This window comes from Oncorhynchus mykiss, chromosome 9, assembly GCF_057628025.1.
Source record: "Oncorhynchus mykiss isolate SJ-2025 chromosome 9, ASM5762802v1, whole genome shotgun sequence".
NCBI lineage: Eukaryota > Metazoa > Chordata > Actinopteri > Salmoniformes > Salmonidae > Oncorhynchus > Oncorhynchus mykiss.
Window position 1 is genome coordinate 46,819,595 of NC_143030.1, and position 24,900 is coordinate 46,844,494.

The following is a 24,900-nucleotide window of genomic DNA, read 5'->3' on the forward strand; positions in this document are numbered from 1 at the left end:
CAGTTGCACCAGCTCTGTCAGGAGGAATGGGCCAAAATTCACCCAACTTATTGTGGGAAGCTTGTGGAAGGCTACCCAAAACATTTTACCCAAGTTAAACAATTTAATGGCAATACTACCAAATTCTAATTGAGTGTAAATCGACCCACTGGGAATGTAATGAAAGAAGTAAAAGCTGAAATAAATAATTCTCTCTACTATTATTCTGACATTTCACATTCTTAAAATAAAGTGGTGATCCTAATTGACGTGGGAATTTTTTTACTTGGATTAAATGTCAAGAATTGTGAAAAAAAAATGTATTTGGCTAAGGTGTATGTAAACTTCCGACTTCAACTGTACATGCAGCTTCTCTTCTGTCATTATATGTTGCCCTAGATGACTAAATAAACCCTTGCTCACCAGAATAATGTCATAAATCGATAGAATGAATGCTTAAATCTACAGTAGTTGACATCTCTAGTTTTTTTCTGTAATCTCTGTTTCTTTCGAGAAGCATAGACATTTTAGGGACCAGGGATGAAATGTAACAGTACAAAAGCGGGAAAGATTTTCTATGCAAAATTCCCAAATTACATCAGTTTGACCACTTGTAAGGAAATAGAAAGCTATGAAAACGACCCACGACCCCAGATTTCAGTTCAGTTTGGATGCATGTTTTATGTGGTTAAAATACTATCACCTTTTATTATGCTGATAAAGAAAGCACCTCTACAGATGGTATCTAATTGCACATTGGCATTCTCTCAAGATGCTGAAATAAATAAATCATACTTCTCCAATCCTGTTCCTGAGTCAACATTTTGCCTACATTTGGTGTATCATTTTACCTCAAGAAATTCTTAATTATTAAGGAGTACATATTAAGGCTATGCGAGAGGTTATAGACCTGCAGTCAGTGTCCAGATTTAAGTTTCCATTTAACCCATCCAAACAGTAGGTTACAGTCCCGTTGACGTGCCATGGGCTTATTTGAAGTCCCCGTCTTGTGACTGTCAAATTTGTAAAGCGCCTCACAATCATCACACATAACATAACACTGCCATCATCTTCATTTACCACTTCACCAAATCTTTCGCAAACATTACTTTTCTGGCCCTCCCTTCTCTTTATTTTAAACTCTCCATTCGCAGCGTTACTCTTATTGAATTAAACACCGACATGGACTTTTTTTTGCCTCCGTGGGTTGACGTTAACTTTTTATCTGCCTGTTCCCAAAGCATTTTGCGATTGGCGTGTAGACTATTTAGTCTGGTCCTAAAGTTTAGACTTACGCACTAATGCCAGATAGCCTAAAATAATGGGGGGGAAACTCTATGTGGCCTATAGATATAAATTGCACCAGAATTAGACATTAATCTATTTGTTTTAAGGTATTTTTATTTTTATTCAACCAGCCCTTCATCCACCGCTGATATAATCAAATATGACCTTGTGGACATCGACACCACTCTGTTCTGACCATGCCTGGCGTATGCCAGTGTGTTGCTGATGGGCTGCACAAAGAAGCAGCAAGCCACACTGGATAGGGTACAGAAAAGAGCAAGCAAGATAATAACAAAAAAACTGTAGTACGTAATAGTTTTCAAGCCCTACCACATGCAACGAGTGTCAGAGCTGTTGTAGTAGGATTCAATCTTAATCCTGTATTGACTCTTTGCTTGTTTGATGGTTTGTCTGAGGGCATAGCTGGATTTCTTAAAAGCGTCCGGATTACTGTCCCTCTCCTTGAAAGCGGCAGCTTTAGCCTTTAGCTCAATGCGCATGTTTCCTTTAATCCATGGCTTCTGGTTGGGATATGTACGTACGGTCACCGTGTGGGGACGACGTCGTCAATGCACTTATTGATGAAGCAGAGGACTGAGGTGGTATACTCCTCAATGCCATTGGATGAATCCCGGAGCATATTCCAGTCTGTGCTAGCAAAACAGTCCTGTAGCGTAGCATCCGCGTCATCTGACCACTTCCGTATCACTGGTACTTCCTGCTTTAGTTTTTGATTGTAAGCAGGAATCAGGAGGATATAATTATGGTCAGATTTGCCAAATGGAGGGCGAGGGAGAGCTTTGTATGCGTCTCTGTGTGTGGAGTAAAGGTGGTCTAGAGTTTTTTTCCCTCTGGTTGCACATGTGACATGCTGGTAGAAATGAGGTTAAAGGGATTTAAGTTTGCCTGCATTAAAAACCCCGGCCACTAGGAGCACCGCTTCTGGATGAGCCTTATAGAGTTGGTTGAGTGCGGTCTTACTGGCAGCATCAGTTTGTGGTGGTAAATAGACGGCAACAAATAATATAGATGAGAACTTTCTTGGTAGATAGTGTGGTCTACAGCTTATCATAAGCTACTCTACCTCAGGTGAGCAATACCTGAGCAAAACCTGAGGTACCAGCTGTTACCAGCTGTTAGACACACACCCCCACCCCTCGTCTTACCAGATGTAGCTTCTCTGTCCTGCCGGTGCATGGAAAATCCCGCCAGATCTATATTATCCGTGTCGTCGTTCAGCCACAACTCGGGGAAACATAAGATATTACAGTGCAAACTACCTGATGACTGCCTCCTCTAAACACATCCCATATTCTTCCAAAAAGGCGTAGCCTATATTTTATTTGTTGAAATTGTCAGAGTGGCTTGAAATATTACAGATGGTTCTTAAGAGTGACCAATATTCTAACCCTCAGCACATGCCCCATCCTCATCCAGTGGATGGTGATATTAGGGATGGATGTGTTATTTTGTTAATGTTAGTGGAGTCTAGCCAGCACTGCGTCCTGGCTCCCGGCACAAGGACTTGCCTCCTAATGGGATTGGTGTCTGTCTGTGTAACCACCATGCTCCCCTCCCCACCCCAGGCCATCCTGCAGAGTGAGATGGAGGCAGCACTTCTTAATTCAACCCCCATCCTATTTTGGAGTCTTTGTGAGTCATCAAATATAGATGTGTTAGGAATTTACCATCTGTGGAATGCTTGATATCACGTTCCATGTACTTTGAAAATGAATGTTTCCGATTGTCATATATACTGTATAATCAGCTACGCTTATGCAGGCGCTTTAAACTTTTTGAACTACAGTTTTGACCTAGCTAGTTTACTGAGTGGGTGGCAGTAGTTAAACAATATGATGGCACACATTCAAAAAAGGTCCCCTACACCAAAGGCAACTTTGCAGATCGAAAAGAAGACGGTATGCTTAATTTTGTGTTTTCAGTAACATTTTTCTTTGAAGATTATTCACTACATGATCAACAACATTGAACATCTCATTCCAAAATGATGGGCATTAATATGGAGTTGGTTTGCTTTGCTGCTATAACAGCCTTCACTCTTCTGGGAAGTTTTTCCACTAGATGTTGGAACATTGCTGTGCGGACTTGCTTCCATTCAGCCACAAGAGCATTAGTAAGGGCGAGCAATTAGGCCTGGTTCACAGTCGGCGTTCCAATTCATCCCAAAGGTGTTTGATTAGGTTGAGGTCAGGGCTCTGTGCAAGTCAAGTTATTCCACACAGATGTCGACAAACCATTTCTGTATAGATCTCGCTTTATGCACGGGAGCATTGTCATACTGAAACAGGAAAGGGACTTCCCCAAACTGTTGCCACAAAGTTGGAAGCACAGAAGCGTCTAGAATGCTATTATATGCTGTAGCGTTAAGATTTCCCTTCACGGGAACTAAGGGGCCTAGCCCGAACCATGAAACACGGCCCCAGACCATTATTCCTCCTCCACCAAACTTTACAGTTGGCACTATGCGTTCGGGTAGGTAGTGTTTTCCTGGCATCCGCCAAACCCAGATTCTTCCGTCAAACCCAGATTCTTCCGTCGGACTGCCAGAGGGTGAAGCGTGCTTTACCACTCCTGCCGACGCTTGGCATTGCACATGGTGATTTTAGGCTTCTGTACGGCTGCTCAGCCATGGAACCCCATTTCATAATGCTCCCGACGAACAGTTCTTGTGCTGACGTTGCTTCCAGAGGCAATTTGGAACTCGGTAGGGAGTGTTCAGCACTCGGTGGTCCCATTCTGTGAGCTTGTATGGCCTACCACTTCGCGGCTGAGCCGTTGTTGCTCGTAGATGTTTCCGCTTCACAATAACAGCACTTACAGTTGACCAGGGCAGCTCTAGCAGGGAAGAAATTTGACAAACTGACTTTTTTTATACACCTGTCAGCAACGGGTGTCGCTGAAATAGGCGAATCCAATAAGTTGAAGGGGGGGGTCCACGTCATTTTGTATATATAGTGTATATAAAACGGTACCATTGAAGTCAAATGGCCTTTGTTAAATAAACTAGCGTGGTGGATGTGTAGCTCAGGCAGTAGAGCATGGAGCTTGTAACGCCAGGGTGGGCTTGATTCCTGCTAGGGCCACCCAGACATAAAATGTATGCACGCATGACTGTAAGCTTTAGATAAAAGTGTGTGCTAATTGGCATATATACGTAGTATAAGCAAGCAGATCCATGTTGACACGTTAAAAACAGCCTTGGTGTTTTTGGATGAGCTACAGAATATCTTACACATTTTGCCTCAAGGTTTTTTCATTTTGTTCACAAGCATGGGGACCCACAGGGGAGAATCTCAGTCACAGTTTGACTGTATATTTACAGAGTCAACCGCCATCTCTCCACTCGATCTGCTCTCCAGAAGAACAAGGAGTTCTTCAACTGATAAAAGTCTGTGTACTAAAGGAGACAAGCCTACTGATCTAGAATTGTGGCTTGGCCATAGAGTAGCCTAACGGTGTAAATGGCAGAAAAAGAGAGAGAGACCATCTGAAATGCATGTTAGGCCAAAACATCGCACTCGTGTAACTGAATCAATGGCCGATTCTTGGCTATCCCTGAGTCGTTGGCATATGTGGCAGTGGCAGCCTATGTTCGTCATATCTCAGCTATCTTTACATGCATTGCTTACCTACCACACACAGGCACACGAATCAATGTATTCTCTTAAAATACCCCGTCTCCTGATGCTTCAAAGTGATAGGGGGCCACTGAGTGCATATAGTGTTGACAGTGAGATCATGCTCTTTTCCTTGTCCACTTTGTAGCGTTCCTCGAAAGAGAGCCACTGTTTTCTGTTTCTCGGAGATGACAAGGATAATTGTCTAGCATGTGACATCTGTGACAACCTGATGAAGGCATTACGTTGAAACACTCGACACACTTAAATGACGAGGACCATATTGACAATAGGCCGTTTGATGATACAGTGAAATAACGTGTTTGGGAACATTGAATGGTTGACATTGTAACTGAGCAAAATAAAGTACGGCTATCTTGTCTTTACGACCCACCCTCTTTTCACTTTTATTTTCCCAGTCGCTGTAAGTAATGTTTGCCCACGGGATGGTAAATAGTTATTGCAAAGAGAACAGTCCAATGGTATTTGCTTAGTAACCTTCTGGTGTGACCTATCTCTCTCTCTAAGTCTACATAGGCTGCTGTCATCACTGTCCGTACCAGGCTTATTGCACTGCTATTAAAGCAGATGTACATAACCTAGACAAGTTACCTCGTCGATACCTTTTTGACGTATGACTGATACAGTGTAATAATTCATCATGACTTGAGCATTTGTCTTAAAGTTGGTCACATTGTTTCCGTGACTCGGTGAGAAGAAGGCCAAAGGTACAGTAGGCGTCAACCGCACCTGTGTGATGAGGAACCTTGCCAGAGACCTGAAACTCCCAGTGCTAATGCCTAGGTTTTAGCTCATCAAGCTAACACGGTCTTGTGTTGCGCCGGAGACCTGAGTTCGAACCCAGTCATTCCACATGGTCTGTTGAGCCTCAGCCAAGGCGACTCTCCATTGAACAGCAAGACTAGACAGAAGAAAGCACAGTGTTTACTACATAGCAACAAAGCTGTGGACAGTTACTGACTTCCCTGACATTGTATCACTGTCCTCCATGCATTTAGTGGACAACAGAGAACAAAGAAAATGGCTGAATGAGTAGGAAAGACTTTCTGGCTTCCAGGTTGATGATTTCACATGGTTAGTTGATTGCTTGCGCTACTAGGGTGATTGTGAGTAAACAGGCTACAGGGGTGTCTGCTCAAATGATCTGTGTTAGGATTTATACAGGGCTGACCCTGGGACTGCACTGACCAAACCGTGTCTGTGTGTGTGATGTGTTCCAGATGGGAGGAGGAGCTGTCTAAGCGCCAGCAGATGGAGGCCATGGTGGAGACACTACAGGAGGTGAGAGCTCGCCATTTTAAATCATCACACCCGTACCATACTCCCTCACCGCATCCCAATACTTCTCCTGAAGTATCCAGGCATGGGAAAGAGGGAGATTTCAACATATTTCTTAGAATGGTAATTTTCCTTTTAAATCCAAAGTTCAAATGTCATTGGCCATTAAAGCTAGAATCCTTAGTTGCTATTAGTACACACAGGGTACAAAACATTAAGAACACCTTCCTAATATTGAGTTGCACCCCCCCCCCCCCCCCCCCCCTTTGGCCTCAGAATAGCCTCAATTCGTCGGGGCATGGACTCTGCAAGGTGTTGAAAGCGTTCCATACTTTTTTTGTCTTTCCAATTCACCCTCTAAATGGCATACGTTATTATAATCTATTTCTCAATTGTCTCAAGGCTTAAAAATCCTTCTTTAACCTGTCTCCTCTCCATCTAAACTGATTGAATTGGATTTAACAAGTGACGTCAATAAGGGATCCTAGCTTTCACCTGGATTCACCTGGTCAGTTTGTGTCATGGAAAGAGCAGGCGTTCATAATGTTTTGTACACTCAGTGTATCCTCATTGATTCTTGACGAATATAACTTATAAATGCCTCATGAGTTCGTACCCTAGTTCGTACCCCATCAGAACCCCAAATATAAGCTTGTTTTACTCTGTTGTAAACAATAGAAATATAAACAAAGACTGTATAGCCTCAAAACATAACATCTGTCATTTTGATTTCATGGATGGTCAGTTCTTACATCCATAGCTCTATGTATGAATGGTCTCTAGCTATGAGTGGTTATATTTCTCTAGGCCCATCCCTCAGCTTTTTACCAAAACAGAGGCAGGGTGGCTGCTTTGGTATTGTTTTAATAAAGGATTCTAGCTTTCATTAAGGGACATCCATGAGGGCAAGTGAATAAGTGTACACATACAGGTTCTTGGGATGCAAGCTCAGCCTCTGTGTCATGTTTGTGTGTATTTTGCATGATTGCCAGTAAGCTCCCTATTCAGCAGTTGCGATAACATATCTCCGGATGCCTCTGACGTATTGCAATGTGCTGTGTGTCTGTACGCTGTTCTACAGAACAGAATGGGAAAGTTCATGATAGAAAACAGATATGGGTGGGGACTTCACATGCTTTAGTCCCCCTGTGTATATGTTAGTCAGTGGGAACAGTGGTGTGTTAATGTGTTTTAAACCCCCCCCCCCCCCCCCCCCCCCCAAAGACCGAGATCACATTACCCCCCAAAAAACAGCCAAGATCACTGACTCTCCCTGACTAACTATGCCTCAACTGTTCCTGCTAGCTGCATTCCAGATTACTTTTATTGGAGCTCTTGGCCCAGAACCCAAGACTCAATCCACTTTGGAATGTTGTTGTTGTGATGCATCAAATGAGTGGATTGTAGAGTAATTAAATGACTTTTCAAACATGTTATGCAGAAAGGGGTGCTCTTATAATAGGAGTTGTTGAACTTATGTTTTTTTGTAAGGTGTTTTAGGACACATTTTCTAAGCACATGCCTTACGCATGGTTATTCGTAAATGTGTGTAAATTGTATTGAGCCATGGTATGTCAATAGATTAGTTGTAGAGTGTGACGTGGCTGTCTGTTCCACGGTCTGCCCTCTCCAGAGTGCCCAGGAGTCTGAAGTGGTTCAGGGGCAGCTCACTGAGAAGGTGGAGAGACTCAAGACAGAGCTGGTGGTCTTCAAGAGCCTCAGGACTGACAATGTAAGTATGACACTCAGGCTTTCTTCAACAGTCCCTTATTCTCCTGGTATTTACACAGACATGTCATGGTAAAAGGTTAAGTAAATAGTAATCACTTAGTAGTTTTGTGTGCTCCATTTAAACTAGAAACACCCAACCAACTTTAAATTGTGCGGACTGGTTCAACTTACTGTAAGTTGCAAAGCTTTTTGACACTATTTATACTTTGTTTTTAAAATCACACCCATTTATTGCCACCCGCCCAACGTAAATCTATTCATCCATCCACCCACCTCTTCTGCAACTGATGCATGCTACCACTCTCTCCGTTGGTGATATGTACAGCCTGGCAGTCAGAATGCTCACCACACATTTTTGTCATACCACACATGGACAGTCTCCCTTGAACCCTGAGGCTAAGAAATTCCTTTGGAATTGGTTAGAGGCAGGCAGACGAACAGCAGGCAGGCACAGGCAGGCAGACGAACGGATGGGTGGCCGGGCGGACAGACAGACAGGCAGAGTAGGAGTGAGATGAGAAACCCCTATGGCTTGCCTCACACAGCCTCCGCCTGTTCTTTGAGGCTCTGTGGTTTTGGCCTGCTTTCTAATGAACTCCAGCTGGGCTCCGGACTCGCCCAGTCTGTGGTCTGGAGTAGCTACGTTCACAGATTAGCCAAAACCCGGCCCGACTACTGTTTCACACGCAACCACACTTTGGCCCTTCCCAGTCACTTTTGAACCCTTTCAAGTTAATTTGTTCTTTGTTTAAAAAATGGCACTGTCTGTTAAAGGGGAAGTTTACCTTAAATCCAACATTACCTATGTGATTCCATACATTGAAACTATACTGAACAAAAATATAAACGCAACATGTAAAGTGTTGGTTTCATGAGCTGAAATAAAAGATCCCAGAAATTTTCCTTAGCACAAAACGCTTATTTATTTCCAATTTTGTGCACAAATTTCTGTTAGTGAGCACTTCTCATTTGCCAAGATAATCCATCCACGTGACAGATATGGCATATCAAGAAGCTGCGGGATCGTCTGAGACCAGCCACCCGAACAGCTGATGAAATTGTGGGTTTGCACAACCTAATATTTTCTGCACAAACTGTCAGGAACCATCTCAGGGAAGCTCATCTGCGTGCTCATCATCCTAAGCAGGGTCTTGACCTGACTGCAGTTTGGCGTCGTAACCGAGGTCAGTGGGTAAATGCTCACCTACGATGGCCACGGGCACACTAGAGAATCCAGGTTTCAACTGTACCGGGCAGATGGCAGACAGCATGTTTGGTGTTGTATGGGCGAGTGGTTTGTTGATGTCAACGTTGTGAACAAAGTGCCCCCTAGTGGTGGTGGGGTTTATGGTATGGGCACGCATAAGCTACGGACAACAACCACAATTGCATTTTACCGATTACAATCTTAATGCACAGAGATACCATGACGAGACCCTGAGGCCCGTTGTCGTGCCATTCATCCGCCACCATCACCTCATGTTTCAGCATGACAATGCACAGCCCCATGTTGCATGGATCTGTACACAATTCCTGGAAGCTGAAAATGTCCCAGTTCTTCCATGGCCTGCATACTCGCCAGACATGTCACCCATTGAGCATGTTTGCGATGCTCTGGATTGACGTGGACGACAGAGTGTTCCAGTTCCCACCAATATCCAGCAACTTTGCAAAGCCATTGAAGAGGAGTGGGACAACATTCCACAGCCAAAACCAACAGCCTGATCAACCCTATGCAAAAGAGATATGTCACGCTGCATGAGGCAAATGGTGTCTACACCAGATACTGACTGGTTTTCTGGTCCATGCCCCTATCTTTTTTAAAGGTTTCTGTGACCAACAGATGCAAATCTGTATTCCCAGTCATGTCAAGTCCATTTATTAGGGCCTAAGGAATTTGTTTGTTTGTACTTTTATGAACTGTAACTCAGTAAAACCTTTGAAATTGTTGCATGTTGTGTTTATATTTTTGTTCGTGTAGTTAGGTGTAGTTTGCCTTCTCCCCTTCTCTCTCCCTGCAGTCTAGAACTGGAAAGTTGTACTGCTAGCTCTGCTCTGTTGTCAGTAGACAAATTCTTTGTTTTAGTGAAAGCTTACATCCCAGTGAGAATTTTTTTAATCAAAAGTACTATCGGTCAGGAAATGTGTACTTCTCCAACTAAAACAATTTCGATGATTTTATATAATTATTTGGCTGACTGCAACAACACCAGAGATAGGTAACAACTGTGCATGTGCACTCTTGTGAGGAAATACCTTTACATAAAAATGACAGATTAGGTATGCGAAGTAAACAACAACCTACAAACATGTCTGATGACGAAATACTCGCGTGTCATTAATCAAACTACAGAGAGGGGCGTTGATGGTGTCGTCGAACCGTATTTATTTGAGCCTGAGTTTTCTGACAAAGAATTGAGGAAAATTGAGCTTCACCTGGCCGCTGTCGCTCTTGCCACCGAGGCCGCAGCAGCAGGACCACAGCCCCAGCCTCTCCCAGGATGAACGCAGATTGGTGGTGCAGTTGTGGTAACTGTGCTTCAATGTTGATGAATGCTTATGCTGCAGAGAATTTGATGATGAGGAGCAGCTAGTTTGCTTTCGCGACCACAGGGATTTTGCTGTCCACATCAACTCTGGTGCCTGGAAACATTTTTCAGTATCTCAAAAAGAAATTGGAGACGCAACCCCGTTCCGGCTGGGCCACAAGGACAGTTATCCAACAAGTAAGTAGCTGAACTTTACTTTTTTGAAATATCGCTTATCATAACGCTCAATGACCGTTGTGGGTATATGTTTTTATATTAGCCCAAACACTGTCTTGATATTTTTTCACATTATCACAATGCTATTTGAGTAAGATATAGAAAATATAGGCCTACATAATTGAACTTGAAATAACAGCAACAACAACGAACAGAAAATAAGAACCTGTTTTCATATTGTCAAGAAATAAAATGTTATAAGTACATGGCTACTGCTCCAGATTCTCAAATCCACTTTGTCCTTTGATTTAAAATTGTTATTCCAGGCAGTTCAGACTGGTCTTCTACCGCATCGTTTTGGAATGGGTCCTCCGTGGCGAGACACTGGGTCCAGGAGTCTGGATTCCTCTCCCATCCTGCGTGGTAAATGCCATCCTCACTAAATATCCATCACCCTATGGGGTCTACACTGTTTTTTGGGAAGTGAAAGACTCCCATGGCTTGTAAACAGTTAATGGTTTGTGCTACTCCCAGCCTGTGATGTGTGTCAGGTTAGGTACAGTTGAAGTCGAAAGTTTACATACACTTAGGTTGGAATCATTCAAATTCATTTTTCAACCACTCCACAAAGTTCTTGTTAAACAAACTATAGTTTTGGCAAGTCGGTTAGGACATCTACTTTGTGCATGACACAAGTAATTTTTCCAACAATTGTTGACAGACAGATTATTTCACTGTATCACAATTCTAGTGGGTCAGAAGTTCACATACACGAAGTTGACTGTGCCTTTAAACAGCTTGGGAAATTCCAGAAAATGATGCCATGGCTTTAGAAGCTTCTGATAGGCTAATTGGCATCATTTGAGTCAATTGGAGGTGTACCTGTGGCTGTATTTCAAGGTCAACCTTCAAACTCAGTGCCTCTTTGCTTGACATCATGGGAAAATCAAAAGAAATCAGCCAAGACCTCAGAAAAAAATTGTAGACCTCCACAAGTCTGGTTCATCCTTGGGAGCAATTTCCAAACGCCTGAAGGTACCACGTTCATCTGTGCAAACAATAGTGCGCAAGTATAAACACCTTGGGACCACGCAGCCATCATATCGCTCAGGAAGGAGACAAGTTCTGTCTCCTAGAGATGAATGTACTTCTGGTGCGAAAAGTGCAAATCAATCCCAAAGCAACAGCAAAGGACCTTGTGACGATGCTGGAGGAAACAGGTACAAAAGTATCTATATCCACAGTAAAAAGAGTCCTATATCGATATAACCTGAAAGGCCACTCAGCAAGGAAGAAGCCACTGCTCCAAAACCGCCATAAAAAAAGCCATACTACTGCTTTCAACTGCACATGAGGACAAAGATCGTACTTTTTGGAGAAATGTCCTCAGGTCTGGTGAGACAAAAATAGAACTTTTTGGCCAAAATGACCATCGTTATGTTTGAAGGACAAAGGGGGAAGCTTGCAAGCCGAAGAACACCATCCCAACCGTGAAGCATGGGGGTGGCAGCATCATGTTGTGGGGGTGCTTTGCTGCAGGAGGGACTGGTGCACTTCACAAAATAGATGGCTTCATGAGGAAGGAAAATTACGTGGATATATTGAAGCAACATCTCAAGGCATCAGTCAGGAAGTTAAAGCTTGGTCGCAAATGGATCTTTCAAATGGACAGTGACCCCAAGCATACTTCCAATGTTGTGGCAAAATGGCTTAAGGACAACAAAATCAAGGTATTGGAGTGGCCATCACAAGGCCCTGACCTCAATCCCATAGAACATTTGTGGGCAGAACTGTCAGTTACACCAGCTCTGTCAGGAGGAATGGGCCAAAATTCACCCAACTTATTGTGGGAAGCTTGTGGAAGGCTACCCAAAACATTTGACCGAAGATAAACAATTTTAAGGAAATTCTACCAAATGCTAATTGAGTGTAAACTTCTGACCCACTGCGAATGTGATGAAGTAAATAAAAGCTGAAATAAATCATTCTCTCTACTATTATTCTGACATTTCACATTCTTCAAATAAAGTGGTGATCCTAACTGACCTAAGACAGGGAATTTGTACTCAGATTAAATGTCAGTAATTGTGAAAACCTGAGTTAAAATTGATTTGGCTATGGTGTATGTAAACTTCAGACTTCAACTGTACTTTGACTACATAAATAAAGAATATCCATGCAAATGGACCAATAAAGCAAGTATTGTAATGTTATTTTGAGTCATAAAAAATGTCTAAAAGAAAAGGGAAAACTTTTGGTTCTAAAAAAACAAAACAACAATGTTACAACATAATGTTAGCGACTATTGTACAGTATGTGCATCCCAAAAGTCTTTGCCACAGAAGAGAGACCTGAGAAAGAGAATCACTCCAGAATGAAGAAGTAGCCACATACAATGTTGGCTGGGACGTTAGGCTTGAGCAGGTGGGATGAAGGATGCCAGTAAACCACCGTTCGATCCTGTCGTTGCTCCAGTACCTGGTCAACCAGTTTCTTCCTGAACTGGAACTGTTTTGATTCATACATTTTTCGGGCCACCCACTGCTTGGACTGTTTCGGGAACACAGCCTTGAAGCGTTTCTCACCTACACAATTAATGTGGAGTGCCGTTATACATGCTTACATGGTACACACATATTCTAAATTATACTTTTTGTGTTTCACAAAATACAGGTAGCTTATGTTGTAACAGGGAAGGTGGTACTTTATAGTATGCTAGACATAATTGTCTTCAAAGTGTGATGTACAAGGGCCTCCCGGGTGGCGCAGTGGTCTAGGGCACTGCAGCGCTAGCTGTGCCACCAGAGATTCTGGTGGCGCAGCCGGCCGCAACCGGGGAGGTCCGTGGGGCGATGCACAATTGGCCTAGCGTCGTCCGGGTTAGGGAGGATTTGGTCGTGTCCATGTCTCATCGCGCACCAGCGACTCCTGTGGCGGACCAGGCGCAGTACACGCTAACCAAGGTCGCCAGGTGCACGGTGTTTCCTCCAACACATTGGTGCGGCTGGCTTCCAGGTTGGATGCGCCCTGTGTTAAGAAGTAGTGCGGCTTGGTTGGGTTGTGTTTCGGAGGACGCATGGCTTTCAACCTTCGTCTCTCCCGAGCCCGTACGGGAGTTGTAGCGATGAGACAAGATAGTAATTACTAACAATTGGATACCACGAAATTGGGGAGAAAAGGGGTTAAAAAAATAAATATATATATTTTTCAAAGTGTGATGTACATGCATGATAAAAACATTCATTCAAGTTTTTCAAGTACCTGTGGAAGTTGTACTGTAGCTTGTTCACTGCCCACATTTTCATCGTGGTCCATCATGGCCAGCTGGGTTTTTGCGACTACGGAGAGGGGACGAATAGTCGCTTCTGGGTGTCCTTATGTTAAGGTGAGTGAATGAGGACCCAAAAGCGAATCAACTTAAACAGAGTTCTTTAATGACGAACACACGTGGGCTCAGATGGACAGGTAGATTCCGACAGGACAGGACAAGGTTGCAGCACACACGATGATAGTCTGGTTCAGGCATGAGACACACAAACAAACAAGAATCCGACAAGGACAGGAGCAGAAACAGAGGGAGATATAGGGACCTAATCAGAGGGAAAAAGGGAACAGGTGGGGAACGGGGTGAATGGGTAGTTAGGAGGAGACAGGGAACAGCTGGGGGAAAGAAGGGGAGAAAAGGTAACCTGACACGACCAGCAGAGGGAGACAGGGTGAAGGGAAAGGACAGAGACAAGACAACATGACAGTACCCCCCCACTCACCGAGCGCCTCCTGGCGCACTCGAGGAGGAAACCTGGCGGCAACGGAGGAAATCCTCGATCAGCGCACGGTCCAGCACGTCCCGAGAGGGAACCCAACTCCTCTCCTCAGGACCGTACCCCTCCCAATCAACAAGGTACTGGTGACCACGGCCCCGAGGACGCATGTCCAAAATCCTGCGGACCCTGTAGATGGGTGCGCCCTCGACAAGGATGGGGGGGGGGGGGGAAGACGAGCGGGGGCGCGAAGAACGGGCTTAACACAGGAGACATGGAAGACCGGGTGGACGCGACGAAGGTATCGCGGAAGAAGAAGTCGAACTGCGACAGGATTAATGACCCGAGAAATACGGAACGGACCAATGAACCGCGGGGTCAACTTGCGAGAAGCCGTCTTAAGGGGAAGGTTCTGAGTGGAGAGCCAAACTCTCTGACCGCGACAATATCTAGGGCTCTTCGTTCTACGCTTATTAGCAGCTCTCACAGTCTGCGCCCTATAACGGCAAAGTGCAGACCTGACCCTCTTCCAGGTGCGCTCGCAACGTTGGACAAAAGCCTGAGCGGAGGGGACGCTGGACTCGGCGAACTGAGATGAGAACAACGGAGGCTGGTACCCGAGGCTACTCTGAAAAGGAGATAGCCCGGTTGCAGACGAAGGAAGCGAGTTGTGGGCGTATTCTGCCCAGGGGAGCTGTTCTGACCAAGACGCAGGGTTGCGAAAAGAAAGACTGCGTAAGATGCGACCAATAGTCTGATTGGCCCGTTCTGCTTGACCGTTAGACTGGGGGTGAAAGCCGGAAGAGAGACTGACGGAAGCCCCAATCAAACGGCAAAACTCCCTCCAAAATTGAGACGTGAATTGCGGACCTCTGTCCGAAACGACGTCTGACGGAAGGCCATGAATTCTGAAAACATTCTCGATGATGATTTGTGCCGTCTCTTTAGCAGAAGGAAGCTTAGCAAGGGGAATGAAATGAGCCGCCTTAGAGAACCTATCGACAACCGTAAGAATAACAGTCTTCCCCGCTGACGAAGGCAGTCCGGTGACAAAATCTAAGGCGATGTGAGACCACGGTCGAGAGGGAATGGGAAGCGGCCTGAGACGGCCGGCAGGAGGGGAGTTACCGGACTTAGTCTGCGCGCAGACCGAACAAGCAGCCACGAAACGACGCGTGTCATGCTCCCGGGTGGGCCACCAAAAACGCTGGCGAATGGAAGCAAGCGTACCCCGAACGCCAGGGTGGCCGGCTAACTTGGCAGAGTGAGCCCACTGAAGAACGGCCAGACGAGTAGGAACGGGAACGAAAAGAAGGTTCCTAGGACAAGCGCGCGGCGACGGAGTGTGAGTGAGCGCTTGCTTTACCTGCCTCTCAATTCCCCAGACAGTCAATCCGACAACACGCCCCTCAGGGAGAATCCCCTCGGGGTCAGTGGAGGCTACTGAAGAACTGAAGAGACGAGATAAAGCATCAGGCTTGGTGTTCTTAGAACCCGGACGATAAGAAATCACGAACTCGAAACGAGCGAAAAACAGCGCCCAACGCGCCTGACGCGCATTAAGTCGTTTGGCAGAACGGATGTACTCAAGGTTCCTATGGTCAGTCCAAACGACAAAAGGAACGGTCGCCCCCTCCAACCACTGTCGCCATTCGCCTAGGGCTAACCGGATGGCGAGCAGTTCGCGGTTTCCCACATCATAGTTACGTTCCGACGGGGACAGGCGATGAGAAAAATACGCGCATGGGTGGACCTTGTCGTCAGAGAGGAAGCGCTGAGAAAGAATGGCTCCCACGCCCACCTCTGACGCGTCAACCTCGACAACGAACTGTCTAGAGACGTCAGGTGTAACAAGGATAGGAGCGGATGTAAAACGATTCTTGAGGAGATCAAAAGCTCCCTGGGCGGAAACGGACCACTTAAAGCACGTCTTGACAGAAGTAAGGGCTGTGAGAGGAGCGGCCACCTGACCGAAATTACGGATGAAACGACGATAGAAGTTCGCGAAGCCGAGAAAGCGCTGCAGCTCGACGCGTGACTTAGGGACGGGCCAATCAATGACAGCTTGGACTTTAGCGGGATCCATCTTAATGCCTTCAGCGGAAATAACAGAACCGAGAAATGTGACGGAGGAGGCATGAAAAGTGCACTTCTCAGCCTTCACAAAAAGACAATTCTCTAAAAGGCGCTGGAGGACACGTCGAACGTGCTGAACATGAATCTGGAGTGACGGTGAAAAAATCAGGATATCGTCAAGGTAAACGAAAACAAAGATGTTCAGCATGTCTCTCAGGACATCATTGACTAATGCCTGAAAGACAGCTGGAGCGTTAGCGAGGCCGAAAGGAAGAACCCGGTATTCAAAGTGCCCTAACGGAGTGTTAAACGCCGTCTTCCACTCGTCCCCCTCCCTGATGCGCACGAGATGGTAAGCGTTACGAAGGTCCAACTTAGTGAAAAACCTGGCTCCCTGCAGGATCTCGAAGGCTGAAGACATAAGAGGAAGCGGATAACGATTCTTAACTGTTATGTCATTCAGCCCTCGATAATCTATGCAGGGGCGCAGAGACCCGTCCTTCTTCTTGACAAAAAAAAACCCCGCTCCGGCGGGAGAGGAGGAGGGGACTATGGTACCGGCGTCAAGAGCTACAGACAAATAATCCTCGAGAGCCTTACGTTCGGGAGCCGACAGAGAGTATAGTCTACCCCGGGGGGGAGTGGTTCCCGGAAGAAGATCAATACTACAATCATACGACCGGTGTGGAGGAAGAGAGGTGGCCCTGGACCGACTGAACACCGTGCGCAGATCGTGATATTCCTCCGGCACCCCTGTCAAATCACCAGGCTCCTCCTGTGAAGAAGAGACAGAGGAAACAGGAGGGATAGCAGACATTAAACATTTCACATGACAAGAGACGTTCCAGGAGAGGATAGAATTACTAGACCAATTAATGGAAGGATTATGACAAACTAGCCAGGGATGGCCCAAAACAACAGGTGTAAAAGGTGAACGAAAAATCAAAAAAGAAATGGTTTCGCTATGATTACCAGAAACAGTGAGGGTTAAAGGTAGCGTCTCACGCTGAATCCTGGGGAGAGGACTACCATCCAGGGCGAACAAGGCCGTGGACTCCCTTAACTGTCTGAGAGGAATGTCATGTTCCCGAGCCCAGGTCTCGTCCATAAAACAGCCCTCCGCCCCAGAGTCTATTAAGGCACTGCAGGAAGCTGACGAACCGGTCCAGCGTAGATGGACCGACAAGGTAGTGCAGGATCTTGAAGGAGAGACAGGAGTAGTAGCGCTCACCAGTAGCCCTCCGCTTACTGATGAGCTCTGGCTTTTACTGGACATGAAGTGACAAAATGACCAGCAGAACCGCAATAGAGACAGAGGCGGTTGGTGATTCTCCGTTCCCTCTCCTTAGTCGAGATGCGGATACCTCCCAGCTGCATAGGCTCAGCTCCCGAGCCGGCAGAGGAAGATGGTAGTGATGCGGAGAGGGGGGCAACGGAGAACGCGAGCTCCTTTCCACGAGCTCGGTGACGAAGATCAACCCGTCGCTCAATGCGAATAGCGAGTTCAATCAAGGAATCCACGCTGGAAGGAACCTCCCGGGAGAGAATCTCATCCTTTACCTCTGCGCGGAGACCCTCCAGAAGACGAGCGAGCAAAGCCGGCTCGTTCCAGCCACTGGAGGCAGCAAGAGTGCGAAACTCAATAGAGTAGTCTGTTATGGATCGATTGCCTTGACATAGGGAAGACAGGGCCCTGGAAGCCTCCTCCCCAAAAACAGATCGATCAAAAACCCGTATCATCTCCTCCTTAAAGTCCTGATACTGGTTAGTACACTCAGCCCTTGCCTCCCAGATTGCCGTGCCCCACTCACGAGCCCGTCCAATAAGGAGAGATATGACGTAGGCGACACGAGCAGTGCTCCTGGAGTAAGTGTTGGGCTGGAGAGAAAACACAATATCACACTGGGTGAGGAACGAGCGGCATTCAGTGGGCTCCCCAGAGTAACACGGCGGGTTATTGATTCTGGGCTCCGGGGATTCGAAAGCCCTGGAAGTGGCCGGTGGATCGAGGCGGAGATGGTGAACCTGTTCTGTGAGGTTGGAGACTTGGGTGGCCAGGGTCTCAACGGCATGTCGAGCAGCAGACAATTCCTGCTCGTGTCTGCCTAGCATCGCTCCCTGGATCTCGACGGCTGAGTAGAGAGGATCCGAAGTCGCTGGGTCCATTCTTGGTCGGATTCTTCTGTTAAGGTGAGTGAATGAGGACCCAAAAGCGAATCAACTTAAACAGAGTTCTTTAATGACGAACACACGTGGGCTCAGATGGACAGGTAGATTCCGACAGGACAGGACAAGGTTGCAGCACACACGATGATAGTCTGGTTCAGGCATGAGACACACAAACAAACAAGAATCCGACAAGGACAGGAGCAGAAACAGAGGGAGATATAGGGACCTAATCAGAGGGAAAAAGGGAACAGGTGGGGAACGGGGTGAATGGGTAGTTAGGAGGAGACAGGGAACAGCTGGGGGAAAGAAGGGGAGAAAAGGTAACCTGACACGACCAGCAGAGGGAGACAGGGTGAAGGGAAAGGACAGAGACAAGACAACATGACACCTTAAGCATGGAACTGTGGTATGACTCAAGCTCTCCTGTGGACAAACGTTTACATCCGGTTATTAAAATACTTATTTGTAGTTCAGTGAACTACAAATCACCTTTCAAGTTTATTAAACAGCATGACAGTTATACAGTAGCAGGACTTTCCAATCTCATATATGTTATAAAAAGCACTGCAGATGCACGAACTGTTATGAAATTATTAAAGTGTTACATACCAGTGTGTTTGAACTGGCACATTGGCTCCAAGTTCTTGTCCAGTCTATTGTCCAGTGCAACGGCTGTCAACGTTTTGTAGACCTCAGATGTTCTGGAGACACACCTTTTCTCTCTCTGCTTGTCCTCTGACAGGTCTGCATGAGAGCAGCTGGACTGCACTCCATTTTCCGTCCCAACTGTGCGTGCCGCAAATGGGGTTTTGGATGGATCGCCATATGCATTTTAATGCCTTTGAAATATAGTGTGTAAACAGGAACAAATAAGTTACCACTTCATGTGATAGGCTTTTCCCTATGTATAGAATTACATCAGTTGGGACAGAATTATTATTTTGTGTGATTCAGCCAATTAATCGCAATGCATATTTGTAGTATAAGGACAGGTAAGCTACTTGTTAGGACACTGGGCGAAAAGGGTCAATAGCAGAGGATATCTTCATCGATATATTTCCGGATATCTGCCATTTTCTTAGATCTAAGGAGTAGACATGCTCCAGATACGCATGTCCTTCATTTCATATATGGAGCTAGGACATTCTCCTTAATGGGACAGTTTCTACATGCATCCAATCCGGACCTCAAAAATCTCCCTGTTACGGTATGAGTCCAGGGAGATATCTGAGGTGAGATCCCTTCAAGACACGTCCCTGATACACTTGCACCCCCTTACATATTTGTAGAATATTTTAACCCAGGAAAGGGTATGTATCAACATGCTGACATATCTATGCCTTTATACATAGGCATGAACAAATCCACATACTTTCAGAAGTGTATCATATCTGTAGTCATTACCTGATCATTTATGGATCCATATTTCTGGAAAAATATATATAATTTCAATAGATATGATATGTAATATTCATCCTTCTGCGCATTTTAGCACTTTGTCGCCTTTCTTTGACTTTCTTTTGACTGAAGTTTCTTTGTCAAGCCTATTAGAGGAAATGTCAACATTTTACCTAAACATCAAAAAATGCAAACATGACAGTGAAGGACATCTCTGCTGTTGGTGGAATAGTTATAAACTTACCCTTTGAAACATGCCAGCAAATCCAGCTCATGTTGGGTGTTCTTCTGTCATTCTTTTTCTTATTGATGGTGGAAGGTAGGCTGTGACGATTATGGCATTTTGGGTAATGATTAATTGCCATGCAGATGGCCACGGTTATTGTCATAATTGTCATTTTTGTTGAAAAATGTTTTGAGCCTTGTAATGCATCTCTGAAAAATAGCTATGACAAACGTAATGAATACAACACAGCTTCTCCTCCCAACGATGCAGTTCTACCTGTAAAATGAATACCAATTTGACCCACTTCATGTTAAAATTGAAAACTGCTATTGGGTAAACTATATCTACTTGAATATGAAGTTGAAAAAAATGAATATGTATTAAGACAATCATATTTTTGAGTTCACGTTTATTGTCCATAAGTGTCTGTTACACGATTATACGATAACTGTGCCAGCCCTGGTGAACAAGAGTAGTTATAAACGCTACAGGTACACCCTCTGTCAGTATGCTGTTCAGTCCTTGAAATTGACCTGGTGGCTTCAGTGACCTGTTTTGGAAAATACAAAAAATAAGAGGCATACAAAAACAGATTTGAAATACCATTAACATTTGACCATTCACATTGACTATACTGGAAGCAATAACTGCAATGAATGGACCTACCGAAATCACATTAGCTTGAATTACTTTCTTGGTCTTGTCATCCATGAAGCTGTATAAATGAAGGAATGAATGATTTTCATGTCAAGTAGAGAACCCATTGTTTCATACGCTATGTGCTATGCAGAACTAAAATGTCCCTTAAAAAAATATTGATTATGATATGAATATGATTTATTATGATCTGGTTATAATTTCAATTACCTATATGTCGTAAATTTTGCGGAGTAGCCAGCCAGGTCTGTCATTCCTTCCATCACCACAGATGTGCACAGCTTTGCCTTCATTTCCATCCTGAACCATAGTGGAAATGATCTTTTCCTGCTTCGGTCTGTCTGTAATCCTGGGTTGTGACGGGTAGGAAGTAAGAGGACTAAAAAGTATGTTGTTTGTGAAGGGAACTGTATTGGACATAGTTCAGCCTAGTAATTTATGTCTGTGAAAGTGTCACCAGTGAAAAGCACTGAAGACGGTGCAACTACATTAGCCTGTGACATCCTTCAAACATTCGGGCAAGATTCCCAACTCCCCATACATCCTTTGATGCGCTCTGCCAGTTGATCTCGATTTGTCTTCCTTTTAATATTTTGCTGGTGTTGATTATGGCAGACCAACACTTTTGGATAAGCTTAATGAGATCCATGATCTTGGACTCCATGCACAGTATACTTCCTTTGGGTCCACTGATCACGGTTTGTTTAAGATGTGGTTGAGTCGAACTCAAGACTCCAGACTTGATTTGGTGGATGTTGGAGGTACAGTATGTCGTCAGAGCCCTGGTCCTTGTAATCAGGGGAGCTAAAGCTTGTGTCCAGCTGGGAAGGTGGAGATTGTGGATGTTGCACAGGACGAGGTGAAGGAGGCTGCTGTAGCTGGATGCATTTCCCTGATCCTCCTTAGAAAGACAATACTCCAATATGGCCTTAAGAGCTCAGAAATTATAACAGCACATACTGAATAAGACTTTGCTATATGGAATCATAGAAAATATGTCAATTGTCCTAGGATACTTACCGAAGACTCTTGGATCCTTTCTGGTGAATCTGAAACTCTGGACACAGTGGCAAAGCCCATGGACTCAAGATGCCCGAGAGAAGATTATGACAAATTTAAAGCAGCTTTACTGTCACCCATTTGAATCAAATGTGAAATGCATGTTTTCATAATGCAATGCCAAGTGCCAAATACAGAGCTGGTTACCTCCTGCCTGGTCTTCTTAGTGGTAGGGGACACATGGGTAGAAGGTCCAGAGCTTTAAGAGATGGGTAGGGGACCAGGATGCCTGAAAGACATCAGGCCCCGGCTGGGTGGAAGGCCCGGAGCTTTGACTTGTTGATGCAGTCTTTCATAAAACAAATGTAATGCAACATTAGCATTCTGTCAGTTCATACAGTATTTATATACAAAAGGAAATGTGACAGGGATTAATAGTTGATATAGTATGGGTTATATGCCAAATTATTATCGTTATGTGTATTGACAAAGAAAAATGTCCACCCTAACACACAAGTGATAGCATGTTTACTAACCTGTAAAACATATGGCCATACTGCTAAAAAGTAATTATACCCGTAGCCCCTATTGACGATGTGAGGTGGGGCTTACAAATACACAATAGACAGACTATGGACAATCAAATCAAATTTGATTTGATTTGACCATATACCACAGGTGGTTCGTCGGGCCAGGTATTCCACATAAGGCTATACAGTTGCCTGAAAGTTTGTCACGCAAATAAGCCATAGCTCGCCAACACATCAGACATTGGGAAAAAGTGTGAACAGTTCCAGTCGACAACATCAACTCACATGGGTGCCAGAGTAGCTTGAAGTTCTTTGGAGTCCTTTGAAGACCAATCCATTGAGCCCAGAACCTGCCGAGTGAGTTGAGGAAATTGACCTCACAGTTATTTGTGACACAATGGGAGTTCCTGATACATACAATTCTAAACGTGAAAGCTATTGACAGTTGATATCGTATGGGTTATATGCTAAATCACTATTGTCATATGTATTGACAAAGAAAAACTTCCATCCTAACTGTTGGATTCTAATTTCTGGTACAAGAAAAACTCAAGCTTGATTTATTCACAACACTGGGTGTTACAGCTGCAAAACCACCCCTACAGGTCACACAAGCACATATAGTTATACCTTCCGATTAGGAGTGACCTTGTTGTATTTCTGTGTTAAACAATCAATCTCTGTTGCTGGGCAAGAACTGAGTCTGTTCCTCCTGTTGGTGTTATCGTGTCCCAGAGCTTTCGTATGCCTCCGTGCCTTTCACGGGTCTTCTTGTCAGTCAGGAGAGGCCTTGAGTTATTGGAAGTACACATTCCTACAGTCCACTGAAGACCACTAGATAATTACACTTCTCATACACAAAGAGCTTAAACCTAGCACTCATTTCAATCTCTAAGAATATATAAAAAGGGTACATTCACACCAAGAGTAGATAATGATATAAAACAGTGAAGATATAAGAAAGTGTTATAGATTAGTAATTATGATCTATCAGCACTAACTCCAGACACATGACTACTATTCAACCCTCGTGGAATCATTCTTGGCCTCAAGAGACGGGGCCCCTTTCCCTCTGCCCAAATACAATGCACATAGATCATTCCATCTAACCCATAACACAATAATTACTACCGCTACAAATTTAATGCACATAGATCATTCCATCTAACCCATAACACAATAATTACTACCGCTACAAATATAATGCACATAGATCATACCATCTCAACCATAACATGATAATTACTACTGCTAGGCTAATTATAGAATTATAAATAGATTAACACGGGATCAAGTCAGTCTCTAACAGTAACACACAAGTATAATGTGATACCACGTTTATAATCTGTAATAAAAATGTTTTGTGTCCATGGGGCTAAAAGTAATTCAATTGTTATGATACTCACGACCACTATCGACAGTAGAGGTGGGGGTTACAAATACACAATAGACCAGACTACATGCGGCCAAATAGGCCTACCCCAGGTGGTTCCTGGGGCCATGTATTTCACGCAAGGCTATACAGTTGTTAAAGCATGAAATGTTCTCATGCAAATAAACCATGGCTAACCAACACATCAGACACTGGAGATTATGATTATGAATAAAAGCGACTAGACCTGATCATAAGTAATTAAAATGCAACAACACCTTTCATTTTTATTCTGCAATGTGAGATCACACAATTAATGTCTGTTACAATGTAAAATGACACAATTACTGTCTATAATCTCCTCAACCCCATTGTCATAAAGACAAGGCACATATGCTAACCGGTAGAGAGCCTAGGCTATGGTTAAATAAAGGTTCAATTTAAATTAAATTAAATGTCTACATGATATGGTGCAATGGTTACAACACAATAAGATCAACTCGAACTGCATTGATTAGACTATGTACCTCCGCACAACATTTCTTGTTATTCTGTATGTACATCCGAGACACCCCATTTAGTAATGATATGTTACGTTTTGTATGGTATGTATTCATTTGTGGATGTCCATCAACCATTTCATATATGTTACAAATTGCACGTCATATGATATGTTAGGAATTGCATTTCGTACAATATTTTACGAATTTGCAAAAAAGTACTGTATGTTACGAATTTGCTAAACTTCTATGTTACGAATTCCAATTTGATGTCCCGAACGTTAGCTAGGTGGCTAACGTTCGGGTTAAGGTTAGGAGTTAGGTTAAAGGGTTATGGTTAGAGTTAGGGTTAGCTAAACGCGTTTTGGGAAGGGTTAGCTAAGCAGTTGCAAAGTAGCTAAAAAGTAGTAAGTAGCTGAAAAGGTGCTAATGAGCTAAAATGCTAAAGTTGTCCGTGATGAGATTAAAACACATAACCTTTAGGTTGCTAGACGTTCGCATCATACACCAACACATCCACCCCGACCAACCACCCTCCTTTTATTTTTGCCTTAAGTAACCCCTCTGATTTAT

The 24,900-nt window shown here is 44.3% G+C and overlaps 1 protein-coding gene and 2 long non-coding RNA genes across 6 annotated transcripts in view; 1 reads left to right on the forward strand and 2 right to left on the reverse strand.

Annotated features, from left to right (window-relative positions):
- The window catches only part of LOC110532106 (intermediate filament family orphan 2), a 42,110-nt gene that overhangs the window by 10,023 nt on the left and 7,187 nt on the right, over nt 1–24,900 (forward strand). For all 4 annotated transcript variants that reach the window (XM_021615723.3, XM_090184332.1, XM_021615725.3 and 1 more), the window contains exons 2-3: nt 6,146–6,206; nt 7,837–7,935. In XM_021615723.3, coding sequence (XP_021471398.2) covers nt 6,146–6,206; nt 7,837–7,935 — 160 coding nt within the window. The remainder of the gene's footprint in view (nt 1–6,145; nt 6,207–7,836; nt 7,936–24,900) is intronic.
- LOC149981229 (uncharacterized) lies at nt 12,828–19,484 on the reverse strand. Its single transcript, XR_016483280.1, has 4 exons — nt 19,255–19,484; nt 19,034–19,068; nt 13,901–14,013; nt 12,828–13,224 (listed from the first exon to the last, which is right to left on the reverse strand). It is a non-coding gene; the product is annotated as an uncharacterized LOC149981229 (long non-coding RNA).
- LOC110532109 (uncharacterized) lies at nt 20,662–23,620 on the reverse strand. Its single transcript, XR_002474807.3, has 5 exons — nt 22,741–23,620; nt 21,947–22,274; nt 21,137–21,827; nt 20,936–20,984; nt 20,662–20,819 (listed from the first exon to the last, which is right to left on the reverse strand). It is a non-coding gene; the product is annotated as an uncharacterized LOC110532109 (long non-coding RNA).